Source organism: Macrosteles quadrilineatus, unplaced genomic scaffold (genome assembly GCF_028750875.1).
Source record: "Macrosteles quadrilineatus isolate MER2022 unplaced genomic scaffold, UCM_ALF_1.0 Scaffold_2__2_contigs__length_208266976, whole genome shotgun sequence".
Taxonomy (NCBI): Eukaryota; Metazoa; Arthropoda; class Insecta; order Hemiptera; family Cicadellidae; genus Macrosteles; species Macrosteles quadrilineatus.
In genome coordinates this window covers 135,803,737-135,823,406 of record NW_026542595.1, presented here as the reverse complement: position 1 = coordinate 135,823,406, position 19,670 = coordinate 135,803,737, and the positions used below count along the sequence as shown (strand labels likewise).

The 19,670-nt window shown below is 33.3% G+C and overlaps 2 protein-coding genes across 5 annotated transcripts in view; one reads left to right on the top strand and one right to left on the bottom strand.

The window, feature by feature from the left end:
* Positions 1–1,917: 1,917 nt before the first annotated feature.
* On the bottom strand, positions 1,918–16,276 carry LOC128986308 (uncharacterized). Of its 3 annotated transcripts, none has more exons than XM_054406605.1 (6): positions 16,219–16,276; positions 9,193–9,313; positions 8,104–8,192; positions 7,440–7,620; positions 6,446–6,711; positions 1,918–5,382 (listed from the first exon to the last, which is right to left on the bottom strand). In XM_054406605.1, the coding sequence occupies exons 2-6, from the start codon at positions 9,274–9,276 to the stop codon at positions 4,416–4,418; spliced, it is 1,587 nt and encodes a 528-aa protein (XP_054262580.1). In that variant the 5' UTR covers positions 9,277–9,313; positions 16,219–16,276; the 3' UTR covers positions 1,918–4,415. The 3 variants fall into 3 exon arrangements, with proteins under 3 accessions (XP_054262580.1, XP_054262579.1, XP_054262581.1); XM_054406604.1 differs by having other exon boundaries at positions 16,188–16,257; XM_054406606.1 differs by having other exon boundaries at positions 16,214–16,238.
* A 334-nt stretch (positions 16,277–16,610) lies between these two features.
* LOC128986095 (phosphatidate cytidylyltransferase, photoreceptor-specific) overlaps positions 16,611–19,670 on the top strand; it is a 30,081-nt gene continuing 27,021 nt past the window's right edge. For both annotated transcript variants that reach the window (XM_054406223.1, XM_054406221.1), the window contains exon 1: positions 16,611–16,864. In XM_054406223.1, coding sequence (XP_054262198.1) covers positions 16,778–16,864 — 87 coding nt within the window. In that variant the 5' untranslated portion in view covers positions 16,611–16,777. The remainder of the gene's footprint in view (positions 16,865–19,670) is intronic.

Genomic DNA, 19,670 nt, shown 5'->3' with positions numbered 1-19,670 from the left:
GCAGCTGTGGTTCTCAAGACTGCTCACTCTATAAAAAATGTCTACGAGTACCAAAAGGAGGAGGCCTTGTACAAAAGAATAAACAGGATACCCGAAAAACCCAAGAATGCTAAAAAACCCCCTACTGATCCTGCTCGTTAAAATTGGGGCAAGATGTTCAAATTCCTGTTGAAATGGAATTTAAGAGTGGAACCAGTTTTTTTTTTTCAATGCAAGCAAAATTTATGTAGTTTGCCACTAATTTCCAGACTGATGATTTGGCTTGCGGAACTGGATGAATGAATACATTTTACAAATTTGACTTCAAGTGGCCATTTCAAGAGTTGTTTTGTGAATTCGCAACTTGATTGTTTGGCAGATCCTGCTAGAAATCTTCAGCAATGCTGGAATCTGAGGAGAATCTTTTCCCAAGAAGTTCATCATTCGATTGAGGTTTTCTTTCATCAGTTTCCTAGGAAGATTCACAAGTGTTCTTTCGTATCATGGAGGAAACAGCCTGATTCGATCACAGAAGATTTCCCCAGAACACTATGTTGATATTCTTCATCGACTCCTAAGGCCAACTGTAAAGTATTTTTTCATGATAGAGTAAACATCCAGGATTCAATCAGAGGAATGTGCCACAACCTCTAATCACATTATCTTAACATCCTGGATTCCATACTAAGAAATCAATGTGGAAAAGCTACGCAGAAGAAGATGAAGTCGGAGGTCTACGAACTTCTCAAGTAAGTTCTCAGAAGAGGAGTCACAAGGCAAGATGCAATCCACATTGATTTCTTGGTATGGAATCCAGGATGTTAAGATAATGTGATTAGAGGTTGTGGCACATTCCTCTGATTGAATCCTGGATGTTTACTCTATCATGGAAAAATACTTTACAGTTGGCCTTAGGAGTCGATGAAGAATATCAACATAGTGTTCTGGGGAAATCTTCTGTGATCGAATCAGGCTGTTTCCTCCATGATACGAAAGAACACTTGTGAATCTTCCTAGGAAACTGATGAAAGAAAACCTCAATCGAATGATGAACTTCTTGGGAAAAGATTCTCCTCAGATTCCAGCATTGCTGAAGATTTCTAGCAGGATCTGCCAAACAATCAAGTTGCGAATTCACAAAACAACTCATGAAATGGCCACTTGAAGTCAAATTTGTAAAATGTATTCATTCATCCAGTACCGCAAGCCAAATCATCAGTCTGGAAATTATTGGCAAACTACTTATGTTAAATTCCTCAATTTTTTGTTTCATTAAATTAATTGCATTTTTTTAAAAAGGTCTCGTTTCTGTGAATTCATCTAACAAATCCTTTTTATGCATGAAGAAAACACAATGGTGTTCTACAGTGACAAACTTTTAATAGTATTGAAACTTTTATAGATGTAACTTATCAAATAACTGTATCACAAATACTAAGGATAGAGTTAACTCCAATCGTAGAATTTGACTAAATTTGAAAACACATATTTTAATATTTGTAGAAAAACAATGATATTGTGATCTTCAATACTGTACCATATAATCTGTGCCCGTTCTACGTACGGGGATCTTAGTAAGTTGAAACCTTCTTATATTCAGAACAGGAGTTGTTTGTGTATTTTATGTGCATTTTCCTTTCCAGATATGCTGGCAAAACTAACTATTTTGTCAGTCATATAAAAAAACAAATAACTTTAGATTAACTGAATACCGTGTTGTTGGGAGCCTTTCCAACAACCAAACCTTTGAAACAGCTGACATTCAGGTCAACAACCTGGCCAGTTTGACTGGTCAACTAAACTGTTACTATCCTGACTAGTGAACAAACAGAGTTAATTGTCGGTTGAGAGATAACCAAAAAAACTAGTGGCTACTTGTGTAGTCAATTCTTATTGATACTGTAGCATTAAGTGAAGGTTAAAATAACAACCCATGTATATATCATTATTAGTTTATTTACAAATAATATATTTACACTCATGTTTGTATCAATCAATTCCAACACAATTTATCACATTTTCTAACGATTAACTGTAAGCATTAAGTACATGTATTATCACGAACTGTGCTACTAACATAAACTTAATCTGACACTGGTGCTATGCAATTCTGCGTCCACAAGTACACAAAAGTTTTTGTGTATCGGTGAATTGATAAGAACACCTACAGGTAGACATTAAACATAGAGGTTCCAAACGTTTAGTGAACATAATAAACGGGTTTCCTACACTGACGGATAGAGAAAATAATAATGTTCGCTTCCGATCCAAGACTTTAGGAACTATACAACTTTTACTATGGTAATATCACAATCACAACAACACCTGCGTTGATTCATTACGAAATAAGGCTTGTTATTTTTTGAAAAATTTATTACAATTCGCATACAACTATTTCAGTCTCATTCTTTGACTTAGTTGGAAAAAACATTTAGTGAGAAAGGGAAAGAAAAGGTCTGCGCTGTTTTAAAACTAAAATAGAAGAATCACAAAATGAGATTGAACTTTTTTTAATTCACTAAAACAAATTTAACAGTAAATGAAAAAAATTGGTTTTATGAAAAAAATTGGTTTTATGAACAAAAAAGAAATTAGAAAAACAAAATACTCATTGCTACCCGAAGAATTAATTCAAACTAATTGAAAAGGTTGCACAAGAGCTGACAAATAAAAATAAGTAGTGGAATTTTCAAAGAAATATTAAGTAGACACTTCTATTCACTTAGATGACCTATTTTATTCTTAGCACTGAATAGTAAAAACAGCCCTTGCTTTAAGGTCCCAGCTTAAAGGTTATTAAAATTAAATGAGATGGTAAAATAATACTGTAATTTTTTTCAAAGATTTTAAGAGTCATAAATTTCAAGTTAATGAAAGGCAGAAGCCTCATTTCTGTAAGATGGTATAATAAATTGTTTATTATGGCAGTGGTGTTAAGTTTTAGCTTTGACTATTAATACAGCAATCTGTATCCAATAGTCAATGGTTTTAGTCACAGAATCGTCAGTATAACTTCAGCGGATCATAAATCACATAATAGCAAAGACTGGAGCAAAGATCTGTAGCATAAAAAAAAGTAATCGGTGAAACTCTGCCGATAAGGTTTCAGTCATAAGCTATGACCATTAATTTAATCTGCTGTTATAAATTGTTATCCTACCATGAAACATTAAATTTGATTTATACTGTACCTGATAGGAAAATGAAAACCAACTCTTTCAATATACGTTAGTTTACAGTAATTAAATAAAGACAACATTTCATTAACATTGCTAGAATTCCTCTTATTTATTTCTGATAAACAAAGGTTGAAATGTTTGGATAGTTATTTACTTTTTTCCAAAGTAATAGTGACACAACAACCTATTCAATATTGGTTCAACACATAATACAGACGGAAAATTCTAAACACATAAAAAACATAAATGGAAAATTCTAAACAATTAACTACTTTTTGAATGGTACATCAAACACAAACAACATGGAAAAGCTTCCTACAAAAAACAAATTAGTTTTCTTACTAAAGTTGTAACCGAAATACAATTTGACTCGTATACAATCTACTCTCTAATGAATCTGTAACTATTACTCAACTTCTAACCTACTTGAGCGATCTTAAAATTACTTCATGAAAAATTTGCATGTAGGAAGAAAACAGATTATATAGTGTTTAGTGTTAAAGATCAACACTCATTTGTTTTAAGCTTTTTACCATGCATACTTACTAACAGTTCTTAATAAAAATGTGATTTGTACATTATTAAAAATCTTTCCTGTCAAACGGGTTTTGTTTGTAAGGTAGACAATAAATTGTAAGTGACGCTTAAACTTTGAACGTTTGAAAATTTAAAAAAAGAAACACCAGATCATTTGGTATGTAACACTTGCTTCTATGTTAATTTAGCAATGTAAAAAAAAATAAAACAAACAAAAGTTGAGCTAACTTACTATGAGAGAACATAAATCATGTTTAAATTGTGAAACTATGAACTGTCTGACAATAAAATTTAAATATAAGTAAATGTTAATTAATCAGCAATAATCATAATCAAAACCCCCAATAGACTTATTAAATCTATTAACATTTATGCAAACATTATTTACCTTTTGAATGAACATCAGGAAATGTTCAAATTTGAAAAAAAACTAAAGCTACAACTTTATTACTAACAGTGATTATTGATTTGTATTCTGTATCACAACAGTTGCTATATTGTTATTATCTGGTTATATGAGAGCAAAAAATGCTTTGTCAACATTTTATTTTGTGCAAAAATGTCCGGTTTGAAAAGTATAAAATGGTATGATCAATCCTTAAGGGTAAAAGGATAGAATTTGATCAAATTGTTTGAAAAGAAGATAAATTTACAGTCACAAACACTAAAAACTAAAAGAACTCACAAAGCTGACAAGAAATCAAAGTTTCTTTAAAATGTTTATAAGGAAACAGACTGGGTGGGCAAGTCTTGTTTGTTTGCCAAGAGAGGGGATTGCGAGCCAGATCCGGGCTCGGAACTTGGAAAATTCTCCGTATCCCTCTCCAACAAAGCCTCACAGACAGCTTCTTTGCCTGAATCATCACAGCCTTCAATCTGTCTGTCTTCGCAATCTTTTCGGAAATCCACGCGAATCTGAACTGGATTTTGCGAATCGCTTTGTTCACTTGCAGGTTTCATTTGATCATAGCTGTTCTGGACTAAGTCGATAACTATCGGGTCACTCATGTCTTTTTCTCTGCTGTCAATCTGAATATTGAGCGATGTGTCATTGTTTCTATCGTCAATCTGTTTATCGTCCAAAGCTGCTAAGTCGGTGCCACTGGATTTCTGACCAAATTTGATAACTATTTCTGCTTTCTTGATCTGCAACTTCAACACAGGAGATTCGTTCATTCCGTTGGCTGTGTCGTTGTTTTTGACAGCCAATAGCTTTTCGTTTCTCCTGGCGACTTCTCCAACTTCTGAAGGAACGATTGCTCCGTAATTATCGTCGCGGTTGTTCGCTATAACCTCGTTACTTTTTCCGTTTGGTTCTTTGCTCTTGCCGATCTTGATGTGCCAAGATGTTCCATGGTCGGCCTCGTTTGACTGGGAAGAACAGCCTTCACCAGCGTCGATGTTTTCCAAATCAACAGTGCATGATTGCACGTTATCTTTTTGTACCCTGATTCGGTTTTCCTCATTGAAGAAAATGTGTAAGTTGCGTACACCTTTGAGATCAATGCTGGTTTCGTCTCTGCTGCCGTCCTGGTAGGGTTTGAAGTGGTTGTCAGAGGATGTAGGGAAGCTAGCTGCAGGTTCACTAAGCTGCGGAGGATACACTGCAGCTTGTGATTTTACCACTGTCTGCGCCGCAGGGGCTGGCAAGGTCGGCTTCTCAGGAGCATTTTGAACATATATCACTCTGGAAAAAAACTTCCTATTTGTTATTTAATCAAAATTCACAAGGTAAACTGTCTGACATGCAATGGCTTGCTGTAAGAATGTTAGTACATTACTACTTAATGAAACTGACAATTGGCATATTGGACAATCGTACAATAATTGACAAAGCTTGCTGTGATATTGAAATATTCCAATTTCTTTTGTTTATAGTCTTTGACTATTGATACAACTGGACATTAAATACCCATGTTGTTATCGAACCCAGTTTTAAAATCAAATTCGTCATAGTTGATGTGTGCCAGCCGACAGATTTCGCTGATCTAAATTGCTAATTTCTATCGAATACACTATGGTTTTTTATACCAAGTAAAACTGATGGAACGACTTATTATGTTCTAGAGCAACTGTTATGATCTATAAACTATGTCAGCAACAAAAATAAGGTATAAAATAGAATTTTAGACACTAGCACATTCTGTGACTGGCTCACACAACCACATTTTTTAAAATAAAAAATTGGTTACAGCTGGTCCATATAGATTGGATGTCTACTTCAGAATCCATTAGTCAATGTGTATAGTGTATAGGTAGTATAGTGTATAATAGTAGAATAGTATTACTATACTAGTAGTAGAATAGTATAGTGTATATGTATAGTGTAGTAGGGTTTGGTATTTGTTGTTCAGGCAAAAAAAAAAAAAAACTGAAAAATCTTATTGAGAAGAATTGCAGGATAACTTACTATTTATAATTAAAAAGATCAATAAATAGTATTTTATAACCACCAGCAATGATGTCAAGGCCGAATGGCAATGAAAAAACTGAAAAATCTTATTGAGAAGAATTGCAGGATAACTTACTATTTATAATTAAAAAGATCAATAAATAGTATTTTATAACCACCAGCAATGATGTCAAGGGCCGAATGGCAATGAAAAAACTGAAAAATCTTATTGAGAAGAATTGCAGGATAACTTACTATTTATAATTAAAAAGATCAATAAATAATAACCACCAGGAATGATGTCAAGGCCTAAATAATAGTCAGTCAAATTTCACTTTCACTATCATTATTCACTAACCTGTTGAATGCCTTCCACCGCTGACATATCTGGAGATATGCCTTGCACTGGATGTACATGAACACTGCACCTCCAGTGAAACCGATGGCCACCACAATCAGTTTAGTCCAGAACGGCCACTCCAACATTCCGTTCTGTATCTCCTCAGCCGTGCGGTCGATGAGAACGTACAACGACCAGACTACACAAGTCAGCGCGACCGCGTGGAACATGACGGCGCAGAGTAGCTTGCGCCTCTCGAACCCAGACATCTCCAAGTGTTCCCACTAAAACAGTATAAGAATTTTTTGCCATTTGCTTTATTAATATTAAGAAATTATTTTAATACTCTGTTATTTTACTTCAGAAAGATGGTATGAGATGCCCAGATATTTGTTCAAATATGACTGGAAGAAGGTATTAGATGCCTCCTGTAGCTTTGTACCGACTAAGAACTTAGCTATATAGCTGGACCATTAATTTAAATCGTATGGGTCAAAGACAGCTTGGCTTTGTTTTAAATTTAAAAAAAGCTGCAACATCACCTACAACATCACAACATCACTAGTACAATAGACAACATCAGAAAAACAACGGTGAAATATTCTAGAAATTTTCCAACAGAGTAAAAACCATGTCATGAATATTGGTAAAGTTTTACATATTACAATACAGGTGATTTACTAAGAAGTTGTATTTGGCTAAATTTACAGATTTAATCGTTCCAACCAACTTTACGATAAAAATGTCTAACTAAATTATATTTGAATCCTCTTGATGTTGTAACTGTGTAAATCCTTACGGTCAACAAACAAGGATTTATTTTCTATAACAGACCAGTAAGTTGTGAAATATAACATGGCTCTGATCAACAGTGCGACTAACCACTTGGATGATGAAACATTCTAGTGATACATACTCAGAAGGAACAAAAAAACAATATTTTAGTTTTTCAGAGACAGTTTAGTGGCCTTGTTGTAATGAAGAAAAAGAATATAAATTTTAAACAAATTACCTCGCTAAAAGGCTTGGTCTTGGTCTGCATGATGAACTGGAACTTGCAGAGTTCACAGCATCGTATGTTGGACGACTTGATCCATTGCTGCAGGCAAGCCTGGTGGACGTAGCGTAGTGAGCCGGCACAGTAGCACGGAGCAATGAGAGGCACCTCACTGTCTCCTTCACAGTGACAGATCCTGTCACACAACATACATATCATAACATTTTAACAGGTGTAACGACTACCTTACAGGTAATCTACCTTACCTGCAAAAGTAATCCAAGTTCCTTGAATGGTCTACCAATTTCACATGGAATCTTCTTCAGGCAAACGCAAGTGGCCAAGTTTAGAGAACATTGAGTTATACCACAAAGGGAGAGAAAGACTTGTACACTCACAAATTATATGTAAAAAACATTTTACCAAAAATATTGGCAAAAAGGACACCACTCAATGGCCGTCTAGACTCAACTTTTGGGCTGTAAATCCGCCCACATCGACACTGTGAGAGTTGTGAAAATGAAGCAACTAAGTCATCATCAAAGTTAAACCAATCACCCTGAGTTGAATTATCAATAAGTTCCACTGTATTAAGAATCAAAATAACTAGGCATGCATTTTACAGTGAGATGTGAGATTGAATGGCAAGATAAATCAAACATGAATTAGGAAAACTGACCTGCAAATGTCATAGTTATTAGAGGATAGGCTGGAAGACTGGGAATCACATCGTCTTGAGAGTTCTTGATTTATATATCTCCCTGGCACCTAAAAATGAAGATTGTTTAGAAAATAAATAGGCTACTTATAAAATTAATATTTACAAAGTCTGAGCACAAAATTCTTTGATAGCCTAATATGCAAGTTAAACCAGAAAGTAGATTTTAGCGGAATGAATATTTCTCATATATATGCAAATCCTCTGTTTAAATTTGAGGTCAAAAATGAAGAAATAGTCAAATAATTTTGTCAGAAATGCTGCAGCATCGACTTTGTAAAATAATCAAAAATTATAGACCCCTAGTCCAAATAATACAAAACTTTTGACTATTTGGTTATTTTTACAAACTAGTTCTCTTTTACAAAATTTCCCCAAAGGGAAGAAGATATTAGCATAAGTGGACCTAAACGTGGAACCGATATGATTTGTCATTATGGTGTCCCTAGAGGCCAAAAATACTAGGCCTATTTGGTATTGTACCTAAAAATGATGTAAATAAATTTACAAACTATTCCAACATGTATTCATTCTAGTAACTAACAGCATTGTTTTAGCTAATAACTTAGGTTAGTAACTGTTTTTTTAATCATATCATATTTTTATTTCAAGTTAACTTATAATTGACATAAAGTAAACAACAACCAATGACCAAGGTAGAATTACAGGAAAGTACAATTTTTTAAACATTATGTCCCTTTGTAAACTAAACCACAATTATCATCATATTATCTTTTAACTGTGCAATGTAGTTCTTCCTTCCTTGTTATTGTGCAGTTTTCCTTTTAAGTTATAGTTTTCTTAATTTTGAAACCCTGTATGAATTCCTGAAGGAAAAAAAAAACAATTATTGTTCTATTTCATACAAGTAGTTTCATTACAAGCTGATTTGATTCAAAATACAGTACAATAAAATGAATCCCAGCCAAACTAGAAAAGTTAGAAGTACCTTAGAAATAATCTACAATAATAATTGAATCTTAATGAAATTATACCCTACATTTGTTCCTATTCCAAATTAATTACAGTTTGCCTCAATGGGCTGATTACCTGATGATGTGTAACTGTGCCAGAGTTTTCGATTTCGTCAGATTTCCATTCAATTGGCGATACGTTTATTGTCTGCAGGGGCATTATTAGGACACAGGTCAATTGAATTCATGCATTTTGTCTGAAACAAACAGTCAATTCAGTTTATTCAACAGGTATAAACCATATATGATAGTATAAATCACTATCTACCCTAAGAAATTTTGTGGTGTGCCCCTAAACATGTATTTTATGTCTGGTGTTCAGGGACATTCTCATATTATTGCTTCTCTAAGGGTATAAATGAAAATGTTACCTCATAAGCATATAGAAAATGTATTACAGCTGCTATAATTCAACAAGATAAATTTGAATTTAATTTAACAGAAAATTTTTCTAAAATTATTACAAAGGAGGGGAGCACAAACACCAAGAGATCCCAAACCCCCATAAAAATCTATTGGGCTTGTGGGGCATTATCTTTGAGGGTTCACAAAATAAATGTCCGTCAGTGATCCTATAAACCATTTACTTCAATAAGTGATCCTGGGCCACTAAGCATAATTAAATTACTTTGACTTAGAATACAGTACCTTTTCATCTGTAATATACCACATACTCTTTCAATAGCCTACAGTAGAAAATAACAATTTGATTTCTATAATTTTTCAAAGGAAAATAAACGTATAGTTTGATACCAACCATTTCAATTTGGAACTTCACTTAAGATGTCAAAACCAATTTATTGGAGCAAACAGTCTACTTTATCCTGTCTCCTTTATCAAAGAGCCGGATTGGTTTTGTAAAAGCAATCAAATACATAAATTTTGTTTTATTTGTTTGAGACAAATTAAATGGTTTTAGGTAGATAAAATTGTTGTTTCTGTAACATAGATTTTGGTAAAAACATAATTAAATACTTATTTGAAAAAAATATAAATTAATCATGATGGGTTTGGTTAAAAATCCTACATGATTATTTTTATTTTCCTCGACTCAGAGAATCCGCAGGAATGAAGCTATCCAATAAGCAAGAAGGGTGGCAATCAATCCAACGCCTTGTCAATAATGTTTTGTTGCACACAAATCAACATTCAATGAATATTTCACGCAGTGAATCTGGAAATGGATAGTCTACTACAACGTATCTGGTTCTTCGTCAACAAAAATATAAGTTTTGTTTTCGTAAAGTTATGTTCTGTAACATAAAGCCTTGTAGGCACAATAAACCTCAAATATATCTAATAAAAATTTTAAGTAGGCCCTACTCTTGAGGTTTACAAATAATTATTTGCACATAATATGTGTTCAAAATTACAGCCTATATAAGAGTTAGAAATATTATCAGGGATTAAATTCAATTAGATTACGGTAAACCTAAACTGGCACTAGGATTTATTTTAGCCCTGAAATAAGTAGTTGGCTGGTCAGTGTTTTATTTCTATGAATTTTACTACAACTATGAATCTTACAACTAATGGTCTATGAATTCAATGCAAGAAAAATAAATTCAATACATAATTCTTCTGAATTACAATGGTAGTTCTGTGTTATTAAATCTGTATATTCAGCTACATAGCATATTATATTATCATCAGACTTATTTAATGTAGCTATCCCTAATCCCTCTAAAGAAGACAAAACCACTGTATATAAGTCAAGTGTATGCCTATATATTACTGTACCTATATATAAGGGCCCCTACGGCCCTACTCAAACTTGGAAATGCAATTCACAGTTTTTTCTCACAGTAATATATCTGTACTAGATACTTTAACTATTTTATGTTTAGTTTTTTATCAAGCAATTCTGGGAAAATATCAGTAGTTCAGTCCATCATCTATTATTCATTTACAAATGTTTTCACTACATTTAACTAGAAACCACTAAACTCAACCAACAAAGGTCCTATATTAATTGTCATGTATTATGGTTATCTTGTTTTACAAAAGCATACATCTAACCTAGTGAAAGGAACAAGATTAACCTAGAAACTAGATAAACTTGCCTTGCGTCACACAAACTAAACAAAAACAAAAACATATTCACACAAATAATTAAATTGATTAATAACGATAGGCGTCAAATCATTCACATTCAATATAAATATCACAGAATGACCATGTATGATTCAAACATTATAGTGTAAAAATAGCTAAGTAATCTTACTATTACAACTATTTTGAAAACAATTTTATCTGAAGGGCAAAGTTGATTGAAAATTTATCTTTCAACACAGATAACGTGGTATGTCAATGAACTAGTAAAACAAACTACAAAAGAAAATAGCTTATGTATAACATATTTAACATTATGACTGGCCTTTATTTTAAACACAACAGGAAAACAATAATATGAATTGATAACAAAACCGACCATGTGAATAAATGTTTATAGGACCAAGTACGGCCTATGTTAGAGGTCAAGGTGCTTGGTACAATGATGTTTATATGCATTTAACATTTACATAAACACTATTGTGAGTTGAGAATTTTTTCCAGGACAAGTAGGTTAAATTTTTGATAACCGTAGAATGCAAGCAGACAATTTAAGTAGCAAAAACCTAATATTTGCTTAATTTATTTCAAATTACTGCAGCAAAAACAAATTCAAAACAGTACTTTTCAGCTAAAAAGACGATGCATTACTTGATTAGTTAATTGTTCATTAAAATAAACATGTGTCTTTATACTCTTAAAATCAAATCCCTTATAACAGCCAAATATTTGTCAAAACAACAAAATAATTTTACAACGCAATACTTAACTTAAGAAATACAAATACAACACATTAGCCTATATACTTTACCAGCGTTTCACAAGATTCATTAAACATTTTTACCAAATGCCTACATCAAGGTCATTAGATGAGGGACTGTAACTTAACTTTTTACCTAAATGACAAGTTAAGCTTTAACAAGACAAAACACTCACTATATTGTGCTATCCAATATTCTTAGATAATAGCTATTTATTATCATCTAACCTAAACTGTTCTGCAATATCAGGAAAGAAAAATAGTGGTAGAGTAAACTACTGTAAAATAGTTGGTAAAAATAGAATCGAAAAAAGCTAGGCTACTAACAATTTTACACAAAAATCTTCACCCCTATTTTGTTATATAAATTTGACAACATTGATAATTTCTTGGATTATTTTCACAAAGACTACTTTAACCCTAGCAGTATTTACAAGAGGACAGTTAGGCAGGAAGGTTACCTGACTCAGTTAATGTATTTTAAGTTACCTTGCCTGTCTACTGGATTCTAGTAAACACGGCTTATGAGCCCCAGGACTAATATCAGGCATAGTTTTCCGCTGTTTTGTTTAGTTGGGCTTGCACTAACGGTTGCAGATTATTTTAGATTTACAGCTTCACACAAAGGTGCATATTTTAAGGTAAATATGTGATTTAACTAAGGGCATTTCAATTTTGTATTAATGTTTTACTGGTTAAGTTTAAGTAAGATGGTTTTTTATTTTTTTTGTTACATTACACAATTGTTTTCTGTGATCCAACCATAGGCAAACTGAAAAATGTGACTTTCCTTTTTGTACACTGATGGTCATGCAAATTACAATTATTGTTTGAAGACTGAATAAATGATTATTCACTTACAAGTGAAGGATGATTACCTAATGAACGAATTAATATCATAGCTTCATTATTGACCATCATCATTTTATTAGCTGGTTTTTAGCCAAAACCATTAATCAAAAGCTCATGGATCAAGAGCTTATTTTATTAGAATTTCAACCAGAAACAAAAACTTATCAATACCAAAATGAAACTTAAAACAGACAACACTGGAAATCCCAAATTACTGAGAACGCATCATAGGAAACATTTCAGTTACGGCAGAGATAATCAGGTTACGTCGGTTATGACTCTTATTGAATCCATCACGACTCGGTTGTAAGGTTTCCGAAGCCTTATCACTTCACTCTTTGATTGCTTACAACTACTCGGAGTGAATATAATGAAAAATGTTTGTATGGCTTTGTAAAATGACCCATCTATATTCAGAAATAGAGATGGACATTTACTAAATCTACATAATATATTTTATCTTCTTTGCCATTACCTAAAAAAAAAAAAAAAAAAAAAAAAAAAAATTTGATCCAAACATACTTTATACTTTTAGTCAAGGCTCGATTGAAGGATGGCACATTTGAAAAGCGTTCAAGGAAGGCTAATTTTGTGTACAATTTTACTGCTAAAATACAATAGTACAGGGGAAACGGAATGAGAAGGTTAGTTGAGGGATCCTAGGACCCAAAATAAAGTTTACCTAAAGATTGAAATACCGAAGTAATAAAGACAGAATAAAACATTCAAGATGTGTCAACTTTTTAGAGACAAAAATTCATTAAAGGCTGATAAATAATTTACACTACAGATCAATCGCATAAATATTGGACAGCAATTTAAAGTGCCGTCAGTAAAAACAAACAACAAACAAGTCAGTTCAATACAGAATACATACTCAGATAACATAAGACAGTGACTGCTTGTTCTGCAATGTTTATAAAATGATGTTAGGTTGGATAAACACTTAACATTGATATTTTGGAAAGTGAATGCTCATAAATAGTTTATTAAACATTATGGTTATGAAACATAGCTTGAGGAAGTTGTATATAATTATTTCTTTGTTTAAAATAATTTAGAATTAGATTTAGGTTCATTAAATGTTTTTTAGGTAAAAAATGTCATGACTTTTGAACTCTTTGGTGCAGAAAAAAATTTACAAAAGGTGTGGCGTGCAAATTCAATCCACGGATGATGACCAATAAGGATTTTATTATTATTTTATTTTTAAGGTTTCTAGAGAGCACAAGAGTAAAAAAGTTTTTGCTAGCCTAAGCCTAAATGTTGTTGTAGGTACTGCATATTTTATAATCTGTGGATTAAAGAAGCACGAAACTGGAAACTGCAAAAATATGAACGAATAAAAGGAAAAATTCCTAACTTACGTCTAGGGAACAATTTTATTTTGGAATGTCTAGATATTAAAATTTGAATCAACTGTGCTGGGTGGATTAAATTTTAAGCTTAACACACACTGGCGTGTCTTGAGTAATATTTGTCTGTGACCTACAGAAATATATGCACTTTGATCTGTACAACAACCATGAGTTAATGTAGGGAAAACTCAAATAAATAGTGAAAGGCACACACTGATGTCATATATACATCGTCTACAGCTTTTGTGTCCAAGGCACGTGAAACCGACTTGTTTTTATCTGAGCTCCTTGCAACACAAGTTTGTGAAATCATCTGTATAAGTTATCGGACATGACTGTGTCGAGCGAGGCCAATTAGGCAGTGTTTGGTGAGACAATTCGTACAACATCAGGCCTGGCGCTCATCCCTCGAGAAACAAGGCTATTCAACTGCATACAAAGTAGGTTTTGATTAGGTACCTAAAGATAATTAATTATCACATAGCTTAGTGATATTTCATTGTGAAATATTCTTGAAACATGTGTGATGGTTCAGTTGTCGGACGTAATAAATTGGTTTGTATTATAGAATGGGTTAACCATATTTAAAACCCTGCACCATCGACGGCAAGGATAATTTACCACTTTCTTGTCAAATTCTGACAACATAACTTATCGTGTTTCATTGATTACACAGATACAGTAGGCCTTTAGGCCAAGTACTGAAATACTTTTATCTCAAATGGCAACTATACAAAGGTAGGCATTAATGGCCAAGTATGAATGGAGATGAGTGTAGGATGAGTGGCATGATCTTGTAGTCTTGTTACTGTCTAGGCCGACATCTTCCTTAGACAGGACTGTTAATTAATAGCCCATACAGCCAATAAACCAGAAACTACAGCCAACCACGGGACAGTAGCCTACAACCTAGTAGGAGAAATGTCTCATACAAGCAAAAGACATGAATGTTTCTTGCAATTTTATCAGACACGGCAGCAGTCCAGATTTGTGACTGTTTGCAGTTTACAGATAGACAGCCAGCTTGACACATTATCTGAGCTCAAATCATATATTTGTAGGCCTATACTGAAATAGATAACTAAAATATTAAGTAATTTAATCAAGTCTTCAGACTTTTAATTTATTGAAATGTGATGACTTTGTTTTACTCATGGCCTGTTTTAATGTGATAGACCTATAGTAGGCCTATTCTAGAACCAATTTAACATTCAGATAGGTTTATTAAAAAAGAGGTATAGACCAATTAGGCCAAGTTGGTTGATTTGAGATATATATTCAAGATTAATAAGTTAAGCCCAAATTAAAATTTAACACTCGCTAACAGTAAATTATACTTAAGTTACATGAGCTTAAGCCTGACTCATTAGTTTTAGCATCTAAATCTAATCGGCCTACAAGATTAACATACTTACAGTCTATTAATTTGTAATGTATTCTGTTAATATAAACAGCCTAATTTTAGCTAAGTTAAACTTATCTTAAATAGTTCCTTTTACATTTGGAAATACCTGAGTAAAAATGGGCCTAAGCTTAGAATACCCTATATTTTTTATAAGTTACTTTACCAATGCATTTGTTGAAGTACAATTTATACTTTAACAGCTCCTTAGCTCAATACCACTGAAGGTTTTAAAATAATGCCTAAACTTCAGTAAGTTAGTGAATTAAAGTTATAACCTTTAAAGTTTTTTATGTACTTACACAGCCCCAATAAGTTAGCAAAACTTGTAAGAGGCTATTAAAAAGGAAGACAACGTTTATTTGGCAATCAAAGGGAATCCGGCTTTCATGAAACAAACTACACCATGTCGCCCCTTATTGTTTCATAAATAGACCATATTCTTATGCACACCAACCTCTGTGGGAACAAAGAGTCGTCGATGAAATGAAGCAAAATTAGAACTACTGCACCAACACCAACCAATCGTGTAATTTCAGAGCAATTAATGTTTGCTAAATGAAATAAAATAGTATACACACACACAGAAGCAATTAGCTTAGTAAGTAAAATGAAAATAGAATAACTACATTAACTACTTAACTTACTTTGTCAACTTTGGTTTCTTCCTTACCTTACCTTTTTGTTCACACTTCTCGGCTCGCCGTTTGGTGGCTGGTGCTGTAGTAAACATCACTCAGCTCAGCTGAGGAACAGCTGCTAAAACATGTGAAGCAGTGTTCAGTTGCATGGACACCAACTGAGAAAATGAAATACAATTCTTGAAAGATAGAGATTTTAATTTATTTAGCCTATTAAATTTTGATGGATGGAATTTACTTAAATTACTGAATTAAATCATTAAATTTGTGTATTTTGTTATCCATTGAAAATACTAAATAGTTAATTACAATTTTGAGGAACATTTAAATTGAATTTATTTGTTTTGTTCTGTTGGTACAGGATATCAATACCAACTAACCCCCCTCCTCATGGTCTATTGTGGTTGGTTGATTTGATGCAAATTTTGAGCTGTCTGCTGTCTGCTAGTGTAAGGCAAGAGTTTGTATGTAATTTGATTAATGCGTCGGTCCATACGACGGGGATGACGGAGCATAAACAAAAACAAAGTGTTTTTCATCTTTAAATCAATCTATGTTTATAACTGTGTAATTAGTCTGAACATTTGTTAACAGTTATGGCGGATTTACGCAAAAGGAAAGTGGACACTGAAGAAGAAAAGTTATTAGAAAAGCAAACTGCCTCAGGAACAGAAAGTGACCATGTAAGTTCTAGGACGAATATCAATAATGTATACTAACAACTTAATTGTTGTAAATAAAGTTGGGCGTATTAAGTTATTTAGTTACTATAAATAATGGCTTCGATTATTATGATACAATGATAGGCTAACTAAAGAGAATATATAAAAAATGATATTGTATTTCAGCAGACATAACACAACTACATTAAAATTAAATGGATTTTCCATGGAACTTACGATTTAAAATCATCCTAATCTTAGGTACAGCCAACTAGCAACTTATAGGTACCTTTAAGTTTTAAAATAGTTTCAACTTGAAAGTGTTGTGAATGTCAAATTTTTCCTGTCGTTTATTGAAGTCAACTATATTAGCCTTTAAACACGTAAGTTATACCTATGGTTTCTTTAATCATAGGATAAATTAAAGAGCTTAAAATTATTGTCAACAACGTTCATATAGGAAACCTGCCCATTCAAAAAATTCATTTTAAGTATTGGCATGATTTTTGGCAGTTAAGCGGACAATTAACAGCTGATCGAAAGAATGTTAAAAACTTACCAACAATTTTAAACTCCTGACCTATGAAACCTTTAGATTAACTGGGGTCTATCAGTGACAGGTCTAGGACCTCGTCAAGGGGAGGGCTACTGGAGGATTTGGGGGGTGTAGACCAAAAGGATGGGGGCCTGGGGTTCCCACTTTATGAAAAGTTTGTGTTTTTAAAGCCGTTTGGTGATTTTCCTAAGTAACTTTATTCCCAAGAAACTTTATCCAAAAACCGCCGTTACATTTGTAGGCCCAAATTAACGTTTAAAAACCTATTTTTCCAGGATCCAATGGGGGAAGGTTAGCCCCTGTAACCCCCCCCCCTTACATCCACAAAGCTGGGGACTTTAATAATCCTACCTTATTAGGTACCGGTAACTTAAAACCCTTTATTGAACTTTTATTGAAGTAGCTTAATGGGCCCTATTTGAGGTGTTGGTGTGTGTGTTATTCAGAAGTAAGGTTGCATAGGCCTATTGTTACTTGGGTTGTGGTGGCTGTTTTCAGCTTTATTGAGTTAAATGTCTTTTTTCACTATGGTTTAGGTGTTGATTTCCCTTGGTCTGATTGTCCATGATCCTATCAATGTTTAAATGAAGCTTTCCAATGCTACCTCCGCAGAGTAATGATTTGTTCCGCAGGAACCTAGTCTCTTTCAGAAATGTTTAACTGGTGATCAAGTTCATAGTGGGAAAAATAAATTTTAAGTTACACTGCTGCTAATAATTTGAGTTGCTAATGATTTGTTGCATAGCCTATTTATTTAATTTTTGCCATGTTTAACTTTTCTCTGAAAACATCATCACTTTAGTTATTGTAGTGTTACCTGCTTAGTGATGATGGAAATAGTTATTTGTGCAACTAGTGAGAAAAGTGAGCAATTGACTCACTCGAGAGAAATCCTTACTCATGAGCCGTAGGCGAGTGAGGAATGGTTTCTCGAGTGAGGCAAAGTACTTTGCACTCGAGTTGCACACTATACTTTTCCTACAGTTACCATAAAACAAATAAATTGGTAAAGAAACATAACCTATTTTTACACAGAAGTGAACTTTTAATATAACATTTAATGTGAAGTGACAAATACAACAGCTGACCAGCTGATTTACAGCCAGTGCTGCCAACGTATTTCGCGCGCATACGACGTTGCCTGCATGCTATGCGCTCATTATTTCGTGCCTTCACGTTGCAAATCTGGAGTGAGACAAAGTAATTAGAGTGAGACAATGTTAACATTGTCTCTCTGATGAGCGAATTGGCCACTTTGCTTTCTCAAATCAGTGAGAGAACATGTACATTGTTAGGTAACTGTAGGAAAAGATAATTACTTGTCACACAGAGTATTATTTTGCTTAACTGTTGTTATTATATGTATTTATCATATAGGTTACAATAAAACACTTATAAAGAGCAGATTTCAGGAAAATTTTAAACTTCCCTGGTAACTTTACGGGTAGGTAACCTTTTATACAACACTATTGTATTATTGGCATTGCCGTTGTTAAATGAATTAATAAAGAAATAAAATAGTGTTGATATAGTTATTAATCAATCATTGAGATGGGGACGCTACCTAGGTGTGTATTTTAACCAACATATAAGTGGAGGATGAATGTAGAATGGTGTGAGATTATCGTTTGGCTTTTTACTGACTAAGATCAGATGTTTTATCAGTCAGGATCATTTATTTAAAGCCCAATGATCAGGAACAGCCGGGTCCAGTTTCAATCCATCAAAAAGCTACTGACTTTTACCTATTAATTTGATCCTATTATTTTGACATTTTTTGTCTCTGATTTCACTTCAACCCTAGAGGTTTTTAAACTGCTTTTGAAACCAGTTAATGGATTCAATTTGTTAATTAAGAATCTGACCCTCTCCTTTCTCTAAATTGCCAGACAATGGTAAACCAACTGTCCAATGGAGGAGATCAAGCTGCATAAGCTGTTCACTTATTCTGGTGGCTTTTGGTTCCACATGGTTTTATTTTGAGTAATTTATAACACATGTTCTTTGGTGTAAACAGCTGGTATTATTTGACCTATTCAAAAGTTTTCATTTCATTGAAAAGTTTTTGTATTGTTTAGTAGGGGCGGGTTTGATTCCTGGCAAATCCCCAACTCATGGTTTTGGAGCGTTTTCCCACAAAGCATCAAGTGAACACTGTACATTGTTTTTGTCTTAAAAGGCCATTGGTGTTGAAATGAAAAAAAATCCAGGGATTAGGTTCACTTCAAATTGAGCACTGTTTACTTTGTTTTGAAAGAATTTTGATTTTTG

Coding starts and splice junctions, on each gene's coding strand:
- LOC128986308 (XM_054406605.1), bottom strand. CDS start 9,276: ATGCCCCTGCAGACAATAAACGTATCGCCAATTGAATGGAAATCTGAC. Junction 7,621..8,103: donor AATAACTATGACATTTGCAG/GTCAGTTTTCCT, acceptor GTTGTGTGACAG/GATCTGTCACTGTGAAGGAG. Junction 6,712..7,439: donor AGACCAAGCCTTTTAGCGAG/GTAATTTGTTTA, acceptor ATACTGTTTTAG/TGGGAACACTTGGAGATGTC.